Raw genomic sequence first — 10,791 nt, 5'->3', positions numbered from 1 at the left:
AATGGATAAAGAAGGTGTGGTATATATACACAATGGAATACTACTCAGCCATTAAAAAGAATGAAATACAGCCATTTGCAGCAACATGGAGAGGCCTCAAGATTATCATACTAAGTAAGCCAGACAGAGAAAGACAAATATATGATATCATTTATATGTGGAATCTAAAAAAAATAATACAAATGAACTTATTTACAAAACAGAAACAGACCCACAGACATAGAAACAAGCTTACGGTTACCAAAGGGGAAAGGTGGCATGGGGGATAAATCAGGAGTATGGTATTAACAGATACCCACCACTATATATAAAACAGGTAAACAATAGGATTTACTGTATATGACAGGGAACTAGATTCAGTATCTTGTAATAACCTATAGTGGAAAAGAATCAGAAAAAAATGTAACTGAATCACTTTTCTGTACACCTGAAAGTAACAATATTGTAAACCAACTACAGTTTTTGAAAAAATTCTATTATCTTGCAGATTCTAAACCAGCTGGTGCCGTTTTAGTATAATACATAGAATGATGGAGGGAATGCAACATATATATATAGAGCTGTGGTAAGTGTCTGTATATATTTACAATTTTTGTCTAAGTTGTGTTCCTATGTATTCAGGCATCCTCCCTCTCCTCCTCTTTTCTTCACCATTCCACATAAGCACCATTCCCAGCTCAGCTCCTTCACCAGTATGGGTGCCAAAATCCACTCTCAGTTCAATAAACAAGAAGGTACAGTGGAGTTAGTTCTTACCCAACTAAATCCCAACATTGTGTGCCTTCTGTCTGGTCACCCCTGTATCCCATTTCCTTGAAGGGCTTCTGATATAGAAGGCACTCATAAATATTTGAGTAAATGAATGAACTGCCTAATACCTTAAGAATTCTCTCACAGTTAAGCATTTTATCAAAGTTAAAATTATCTCAACTGTTAAAAATATTATCAAAGAATGCCAGACCAAACTGAGGTAAAACTCTAACAAATAACATTTATTTTTCTTTTACATATGTATTTCACAGCCCAAACATCACACTGCCTTCAGAGAAAGGTGCTCTTATGCCATTATATTTTACTATATACTGCACAGGCGTTAAACATTCTCATTAACGTGATGAGACAATTTGCTGGTAAACATTTAAACACAGACATTGGTTTCAATATTTCAAGAACATATTTTTGGTCATAACCAAGAAGTACATCAAAATATGACAACACTGGCTAATATTTTTCAAGCAAATAATATTTAACTCTGCATAGTTTATACAATAGGCTGTGGTAATAAATAATATCACCAATCTCATCAACTATTAACTGGCCACAAAAAGCCTAACATTCATTTTAATTATGATATGAAATGCTCTACTGGTGTAGGTTCAACATAGCCTTAAAATATTGTGGGTGTTTTAACCTTGAATACATTAAAAGAAAAAGTACTAAACTGGACTAAAAAAGAAGTACTAATTTGGTATGTTTTGGTTAACTACCAATATGTCATGTCCACATATTACATTCCTAACATGAAGGCAAATATTTAAATAGAAAATCTAGCAGTCCAAAAAACGTGAATGTGCAAATTGTGAGGAAAACATTGCATTTAAATTTGCACTCATTTGCAAATTACAGTACTAGATCAGTATAAACACTAACAGGAAAAATATTCAGCAGGAAAGAATGGGAACGACCTCTCACAGCAGAGAACTAGTCACTATGCGCTGCTTCAAAGTGTGCTTACACGCTGCTTAGTGTGTTTCTGGTGTCCTGAAGCTTCTAACTCCTTATGACTATTCTTCATTCAACAAAGGAGACTGCAGGCATGCTTCAATCAGTGGTAAGAATAGGAAGAAAAACCTGAAACAGCAACATTTTCTTCCTTGATTTGGTGTAAAGGTCCCTCTCATTATTATAACGAACTTACTTATGTGCTAACTTCTAACCTCAAATGTTTTCTGAATCAGATTTGCTAAATGCTGTCAAGCATAGCTACCCTTCATACAGTACTAGGTTTTGTTTTATTTAATATGTCGGCATGATAAAAGGGACACATGCACAGTCATTCATTCTACCAGCCCATATACGCAAAACTCAGCCTAAAACTCAGCTTGGATCAGATTCAAATTCTACACAGAGATTCTCTGTATTGTTTGTTTTCAATGGGTTAACAACTGCTTGGAAAGCAGACATGCCTAATAATTTCTGCAGTGTGTTTTTTAATTGAAATGTTTATAAAAATAAAGCCCCAATCTTTAAGTCTATAGAATGTCAAGAATGCTATGAGGGATGTTAAAAGCACTGGGCAAAACCCTCGTCTTCAGCGTCCCATCTGCCCCACAGGAGAAGATCCGGTTGCCCTGGGTGATGTCGATCTGCATGACTCCAGCCCCAAGGTTTCTGAATATGGACTGTTTAGCGTGTTCATTTTTAAATGAATGAAGTAGGCCATGGCCCGTCAACCTCCAAACCTAGTTTAAAGAAAAAGTGAAAACATAAAGTGTAAGTCGTTTAAAAAATAGAGAAAGAGATGAAAAACTTTTAAAAACATGGCCTTCACCTCTGTTCTCCCAGCCCAACTGATCTCATTAAAGCCTAACTTTCCTGTCCCTACCTCTTTTCTAAGTTTACCTAATTGGAAATAATACCATTCACAGGGCTCATCTACCATCCTTATACACTTCCCTGTACCTTCCTTCAAATTCCCCTCTTCACATCCTCTTGTTTCATATTAACCATATATACCCCATCTCTAATTCAATTAAATATTTCAGTTAATTCAGTTAAATACATTCCTAACGCAAAGTTAGGCCCTGGGACAATATAAAAGGCTTCTTTGGAGACCTCAACTGTACAAAACAGAGTCAGGTACTGGAGGCAGAGGTGGGAAGAGGGGAGGGGGATGATGTGAGAAACCAAATTCATGTCATCAAAAACTCAATGCATTAATTAAAAACTCATACACTTACTCAAAGCGAGTTCTTTAAAGCTTTTTAATGACCTGAGCGTATACTGAGATTGATTATCTGGTTTTCTAGATCCTAACAATTTAGAAAGGACCACACAGAAGTAAGGGAGGAAGCAATATTTGCACGAAGAGGGTGGTGAGTTTTTTGGTTTGGTTCCCCCTCCCCGATCAATCTTGACAGCAGGTAAAGATAATATTTAGCACATTCCAACCTCTTGTACTGACTCACCTTTATGTTACCTTCTGCTGAACCTGTAGTAAAATATTCCTCACAGGGATCGAGAGCCAGCGCCTTAACTGCAGAGTCATGTGCCTGGAATGTGTGAATTAGCTGTCTCTGCCTGATGTCAAAAATGCAGATGTAGCCTTTCCTGCCTCCAGATATTAGGAGTTGCTGTTTTGGCGCGTACTGAAGTACCGTGGCACCATGATCATGGCATGTGAAACCTGAAGAAAAACATCAAGAGCCTTTCCCAAATGATGTCTGTCGTAGCACTTCTGGTAATATTTAAACGCACATTTAAGTAATACAGAAATTACTGTCACATTTTCCCTTCTAATTATTTCTATAATCATGATCAAGGTATTAAAAAAGATGGCAAGCAATAACAGCAAAAACATACATAATCTCAGTATGAAAACGCACACCCATATACACAGGAAGTTTAAACTTTATGCCCAAACTAAGTTATACTGTCTCATAAGAATGTAGAAGCAAAAGTGCAGAGGAGAACAAGTTTCTCAATGATACTCAATGTCTTCATTAATACCCACCAATAAGTATTTACCCTTTCCCAGTTCCTGCCCATACATAAAACCTCATCAAAAGTTCTTTATAGCACAGGGAAATATATTTAATATCCTGAGATAAACCATAATGGAAAAGAATATGAAAAAGGATATATGTATAACTGAATCACTTTGCTATAAAGCAGAAATTAACACAGCAGTGTAAATCAACTATACTTCAATAAAAAATATATATTTTTAAAGTCCTTCTCAGCTAAGTAAATGAAACTACACTAGTGTGAAAATTACCAGCCCCAAGTTAAGGAGTTAACCTTCCCAGGACTCTCTGCATTCTAATGTGATTAACACCTTAAACTAATATGTGGCAAATCTTTAAGAGATGTTAATAATTATTCGCCAAAAACAAAGCATTTTGCAATGAAAACTGGGAAATAACTACACCTTTCAAAATACACGTCAGCATAGTAAAAGACTCAAATCTGTTTCTGTTTTTTGTTTTAACAAAGTCCTCCTAGCTATGTTTAACCCAAACTTACTAGAGCTTTGAGCACTTGGTGGCATTATGTGAAAGAGTGATCTTTAGGACAGCGATGTGGAAAACACTGTCTTAAAAGGAATAATGTTTAAACGGCATTATTCAGATTTCTAATCATAAGGCTGACTTTTAGTTTACAGTCAGATTTAATTCTCTGAAATGTGACCTCATTTCTGTTGAGCTCAAGGAATACTTTGCAACTGATTTCTTCAGCAGCCTTGTTAGTAGCGCCACTCTCCATACCATATTTTCTGAATGGAATACAACACAAAGATGATTCTAGGCTAGCTGGGTTTCTGTGACCATATATATTTACCTCAGCAAGGTAGCCAGATATTCTAGTTAACTTTTAGAATTTTATTCACTCTATCTCCATTTTTAACCCGTGAATAAACACGCACTGGATTTACTGGTTAAAATAAAACCAGGAAAGCATTCTTTCACAGTATACTGAAAATCAAAGACTTAGCTCACTTACCATGAATGAGGCTGTTTCCGGGTGATATCAATGTGTCCCAGAGGCATACATTTCTAATAAAGAAACAATAACAAAAACACATCATAAATTGTTCTAAGTCATCACTGGGATAAACTGTGTCTTTACATCAAATATTTTTACTTATTGAATCTTATGTGGTTTTGTTCACTCACATTTATAAAGCAGTGATTCTCAACTAGGATGAGGGTAGAGGTTGGGACTGGGGATATATCTCTTCCAAGAGTTTATCCTTTTCAAACTACAGGGTCTGTCTCACATGGTCCCACCTGACTCTGCTCCATCTCATCCCCCGGCCCTATCTCTTTTCCATTATCACTCCACGGAAAGTGAGAAATGATTTCCTGAGTAGAAGAGATGCTTCTATATCCTTGGGGGTAAACACTGCAGGGAAATGAGAGGTGTTATTCATGGGCACATGTTGCCAATGAAAACAATCTGAGGCAAAGAAAATGTTGAGAATGATGGCTACAGAGCCTCAAAAACTTGACAGTATTAACAGCAAAAAAAAAAAAAAGCTTTAACATAAAAATTCCACATACTTTTTAGTAGATTACATTAGGAGTAATTCTGGTCTTTCTCTTTTTGGTAAGGAGAACTACTTGAAGAATTACGTAACAAAGTTTTTGTATTCCTGAGGTGGAAAAACCTGACTAAATAGAAATCCACACTTTCTAGCAAGAATACCTTTCTGCCTAAAATATGCTTATTTCTTTTTTGCATCTCTGTCAACCTACCTATTGTCATTGGACTGTCCAGATGTGGCTACTAGACTTGAAGAGGTAACAAATGCAAAGTCACTTGTGGCTTTACTGTGGCACTGCCAACTCTATGGGAATAAAGTGCAAGCTGATGTTATCTCAAAATCCAGTAAAATGTGGTACAGTACACACACACAGCTCTGCTAATCATATACTACATGCATGACCTAAGAACACTTTTTAAAATCTAGAATAAAGAATAAGTGATAAGAGGATTAGCTGTCATATGCCTGTTACTTGGCTAATACCCAATAATTTTTTAAAACTGGAAGAGTTGGCAGAAACATGGAATTAAAGATTATGTAACAAAGGAATAAAACACCAAGTACATGAACTTAACCTTCCAGCGTCACCGTGCCCCCGACCCTCCAAGTGCAGACATGCTTGTCTGCATCACCACGTGTTGTAACATGACTTGGATTAATGGATGAAGTGGCCTATTGGGATTGGTTATTTTATAATCTAATAAGAAACATTCTGGAGCAAACTGGCATACATGGAAGCTGTCTGGTTCTTAATACAGTACCTAAAACGAATCACTATAAAACTCTATCACTAAGAAGTCAGAGATTTCAAAACAGATAAAAGTGTAATAAAAATGTATCCTGAATAAGACCACACACAGAGAAGGCCCCTAAAAATTTCAAATATAATGGTCACCCTTCAAGCTGTGAAAAGCAAGTTTTTTGCGTTTTAGTCATTTCAGTCTAAAACTAGGGCAATGATGGTGCTGGGCCGTGGCTGCTGGACAGAGTGGTCCCTTTCCCAACAGATCCACCAATGGGACTCGCTGTCTGAAACAAACACTTCACAAAGTGGCCTCCATATGTGCTCTGCGAACGCTGAGTGATACTTACCATGTAAGGTTTGGGATTTGATGCAGTTTGGTTTACTTGCCAGATACTCAGAAAACCCTCTCCGTCTGCGACACCACACTGTAAGAATGGCGTAAATATTAAACACAGCTTCTGAGTAGCCATATCGAAGGTAAAATCATTTATGAAATGGAGAGTCACTCAGTCCCCACTTGACCAACATTCTGCCTATACCTATGCTCCTGCTGCTGTAGTTCTCAAGAAAGCCCAAGTACTGTAAATATCCTGCCACCTTTTAAATTCTTTTCCATGCCTATTTCACTGTTTTCCTCCAAACTTCTGTAGCAGAACTTAGTAAGAAATTGGAAGGTTTCTCTTAGGTGCCTGACTCTGCACACAGGCACCATCAATGCACTCAACAGAAACAGAATTCTTTACCCTCACAGAATATGTAGTATCTGTAAGTAGATGATTAATTAATCCACACAAAATTCTGTGGATTTATGCTTTTCTTGAGAGCCAAGGGGCTATATAAACAGACACCATCAGACTGCCTGCTCAACTCAAATCCAGAGCGACTGAATTTGTTTTTAAGTCTAGTTTTACTAGCTATTTACTCCATAAATATCTGCAGTTCTTTTCGGACAAGTTTAGCAGTAACCCCCAGGAACTAACCTTGTTGCCCTGTGAATTGAAATATAATCTGGTAACTCTTGCATTGCCAGCTTGGCGGAAACAGACAAGCTGCTGAGGTCTTGTCCATTCAAACATTCGTACACTGCCATCCTGAGCACCTGTAAGATCTGAGACGCAAAAGGAAAAGCAAAAAATAAGAAAGCTGAAGAAAGAGTTCCAACATTTCCCATTCTATAAGCCAACTTCAAAATGATGGAGATCACTTGCAGTCCTTTGATCATAAATAAAATACTCACAGTATTGATGGACTGGGTGTGAGGTCATTCTCTTAACATTATGTAGATTCCTTTTCATAAGCTTTAAAAGAAGATAAAAATGAATTTCTTTCGCATCACAGAAGAAATAAGGAAGGATATGATTCAGGCCAACTCTAATTCTGATAAGTTATTCCCTTACACTGGATTATTACTAAAATAAACCCTGTTGTGGATTTTCTGACCCACTAAATATACGGCGCTTGTCTGAACAGTCTGGGAAAGCACAGTCACTTACTGGCGTGCCCTGGTCTGTGTGGACTGTGAGGATACCAAGCTGCTTCGTCTAGTTGTAAAGGGAACTCTCCTCCAAGTGCCCCTCCCTAAGGACAATCAGGAGTATCTCCAGATTCTTCAGAGCAGAACATGAGAATGGGACCCCTTTAACTACAGTGACTAACAACAATGTTATTGATGGCATTTTCCAAACACTTAGACATGAATTCCTCTCTAGCTCTGCTTTACCACTTTGTGCCTCTCAGTTGGCTCATCCATAAAATGAAAACCACTTAGTGTTGTTATAAGAAAAAGCATGCACCTGACATAAAGAAACCCACAGCATGCCAGCTATCATTATTATGGTATACTAACTGGTCACTGCCTCTGATCTTCAGCATCATTCCTATGTCAAAGTGATTTCAACCTATTTTTGAGCGAGTCCATATCCAGAAACCATACCTAATAGTAAATAACATACCACACTAGCTCCAATGCTAGTCTGTCCACTGCCCAGCCACGGCAGAGATGAAGATGGATGCACCTGACTTGCTGAATGGGATGTTGCACTGGGTTGATAAAGAGTTGTAGTGGAACCACGATAATCAATATCATCTGAACTGTGGAAAACATTCATGTGTTACTGTGACAGTTCCATTTTCTCAACACAAATTCCAATTACAGAGCTTTTTATCTATCTGAAGGACAGTCTTTATTAAAAAAAAAAAGTATCAATATCCATAATAAAAATGTAGGTACAACTCCTAATCATCACCAATTTTAGTACCGGTTAACTTTTTCCCCTTAGGCAAAATATAAGTTTAGTCTAATGTTTGGGAGAATTTTATCGCTGCACAAATTAGAACAAATGTTTGTTCTGAAGTATTTAACACAGATTTTCTTTTTATCCTCTATAGAAAAAGACTGTATGTTCTCTTCAAGTACAGAGATCCCATTTATAAAACTCAAACATTTTAAAGAAATTGTAGTTAAAAGTTTTCTTAAACTTAGGTGCTAATTATCACATTAAATGTTAAAGTAATTTTTATGATGGGCCATATCGTATTACATGGTTACATCTACTCTGAAGTATGACTGAAACCTAGATGTATTATATACTAATGAGATAGAAACAGAAATGAAAGAGGCTATCATGGCACCACTCCCAGAACATAAAATTTCCGAGAGTCTGGAGAAAAAGCAAGAGGGACGGAAAACATGAGGAGAAACCCCCAAATAGGAAAGCATTACTGCACTCTTGGTGCAGTGTCCATAGTTTTACTGAAAAGTAAAGTTGGCTACATTTTTATCTGAAAAAAAGGTATGCTTATAGAGAGATAATCAAGAAGAAACACTGAAAATTACTCAGTAAATGTGACTCATCAATCAGTCTAATTAATATATTAGTGTATTCTGCTTTTTATGGTAATTATCCAGATAAGCTGAATTTATTGATTATTGTGTAATTTCTGACATTTCTTTGTGGTTAAATGTCAAAGTGGCAGTTGTTAACATTAGGCTGTGGTGTCAGGGATTATTCTGACTCAAACATTATGAATAATTCAGGGTCTAATGGAAGAAGTAGGAGTAATTTGTACACTGATATAAGTAAGCAGAGCCCTTTATTGGCAGCTAAACCAATTATGTTTGTCTCCTTACCAAAGAAATACATAGTTTTCAAGACAACTGAAATCAAGTGCATAACCACTTAATAGGCTCTTTTTGAAGAAAACTACATTTAAAATTGATTACATAAGGCAAGCAAACCTTTTGGATTCTCTGTCATATTCTTCTCCAATCCATATGTATGACTGACAGGCCAGAAGAGAAGTAATATCGAGTTCTTGTACATCATGCGTTGAAGCCAAAACAATTTCATTACAGTTTGCCTGCAAAGCAAACGCAAAGTCAATAATTTAAGCAATTTCACTAAAAGTACTACATTCTTTATAATTACTAAAGATTTTACCTTATTAACAGAAAATGCCATGATCACATCTGACTCCTTGTGAATGATTTTTGCCTTTCCTCCTGGATAGCCCAGATCTGCTTCAACCTACAAGACATTTGTCAGCAGTTTTAGTTGTTGCAGCACAGCTCCATACAGATATATGTACATCCCACAAAACTTAAAAGAAGGACAAGAAGAAAATGTAGCAGTAGCAGCAGCAGCAAGAAAAAAGGTACCAGTAATTTTAGTGTGTTGAAAATTAGCTGTGGAATTAGCTTAGATTCTCTGATGCCCTGTAATCACCCCAATTACAAAAATTTCCATTGTGATTACAGGATACTGAGTAACTGTCACAAAAAGATAGCTAACATAATTTTCATTAGTATTTATAACAGTAATGTCTCTTATCTCTTCCAAAAGTGCACAAAGATACAGCAGTAAGAACGTGAGAGAAAAAGACACAATCAGAAAGACAAAGGAGTCACATAAGAAGTGAAATATTTTTACATAAGGGTGATGAGATAGGAATAAGAAGTTGGATACAAGAACAGTTAAAAAAGTAATGAAGAAGGGCTTCCCTGGTGGCGCAGTGGTTAAGAATCCACCTGCCAATGCAGGGGACACGGGTTCACACCCCAGTCCGGGAAGATCCCACATGCCGTGGAGCACCTAAGCCCGTGCGCCACAACTACTAAGCTTGTGCTCTAGAGCCTGCAAGCCACAACTACTAAGCCCGCGTGCCTAGAGCCCATTCTCCGCAACAAGAGAAGCCACCACAACGAGAAGCCTGCGCACACGCGACTAGAGAAAGCCCGCACGCAGCAACCTAAGACCCAATGCAGCCATAAATAAATAAATAATATTTTTTAATTAAAAAAAAAAGAAAGTAATGAAGGAGATTGATGAGAGGAAGGTGTAATGCTCAGAGTTAAAGGTGATGGGGAGAAAAGAAGAGGCAGAATCAAGAAAGAGGCAAGATAAAACAATCATGTTTAAGAACAGATGGGGAAAAGGGACAGAACTGAAGATCGAAAAGGAAGCAAGAAAGAGAAGAGCCAATGGCAAGAAAGATCAAGCTGGACACAGTGGAGCATCTCCTACCCTGTGCCAGTGAGGTGTGTGGGAGCAGTGAGCACTCTGACTAGTTAGCCAGCTGGGCAGGTCATGGTTAGTAACAGAGATGAGGGGTTAGCTCCTTGAATTTTAAAGAATGAGCTAAATTCGAGAGCATGGAATACTACCTTGATGTGGCACTCTTCTGCTATGCAGTTTTGTTTGACCTGCTCCACATGTTCTTCTATAGACTAAACAACACCACACCGTCACAAACACAAAACACATGCATGAAACGGGATTAT

General features: G+C 37.4%; 1 protein-coding gene across 5 annotated transcripts in view; it reads right to left on the bottom strand.

Annotated features, from left to right (window-relative positions):
* Positions 1-968: 968 nt before the first annotated feature.
* The window catches only part of DMXL2 (Dmx like 2), a 178,388-nt gene continuing 168,565 nt past the window's right edge, over positions 969-10,791 (bottom strand). For 4 of the 5 annotated variants that reach the window (XM_032621915.1, XM_032621919.1, XM_032621916.1 and 1 more), the window contains 11 exons: positions 10,675-10,737; positions 9,452-9,538; positions 9,250-9,371; positions 7,964-8,102; positions 7,249-7,309; positions 6,992-7,119; positions 6,359-6,436; positions 5,478-5,569; positions 4,723-4,775; positions 3,189-3,406; positions 969-2,462 (listed from right to left, as the gene is read on the bottom strand). In XM_032621915.1, the coding sequence (XP_032477806.1) occupies positions 2,253-2,462; positions 3,189-3,406; positions 4,723-4,775; positions 5,478-5,569; positions 6,359-6,436; positions 6,992-7,119; positions 7,249-7,309; positions 7,964-8,102; positions 9,250-9,371; positions 9,452-9,538; positions 10,675-10,737 (1,251 nt within the window). In that variant the 3' untranslated portion in view covers positions 969-2,252. The remainder of the gene's footprint in view (positions 2,463-3,188; positions 3,407-4,722; positions 4,776-5,477; positions 5,570-6,358; positions 6,437-6,991; positions 7,120-7,248; positions 7,310-7,963; positions 8,103-9,249; positions 9,372-9,451; positions 9,539-10,674; positions 10,738-10,791) is intronic. The other variant, XR_004348327.1, reaches the window with a different exon arrangement.

This window comes from Phocoena sinus, chromosome 2 (genome assembly GCF_008692025.1).
Source record: "Phocoena sinus isolate mPhoSin1 chromosome 2, mPhoSin1.pri, whole genome shotgun sequence".
In the NCBI taxonomy this organism is placed as follows: Eukaryota; Metazoa; Chordata; class Mammalia; order Artiodactyla; family Phocoenidae; genus Phocoena; species Phocoena sinus.
The sequence above is the reverse complement of the archived record's forward strand: the minus strand, read 5'-3'. Positions and strand labels throughout refer to the sequence as shown.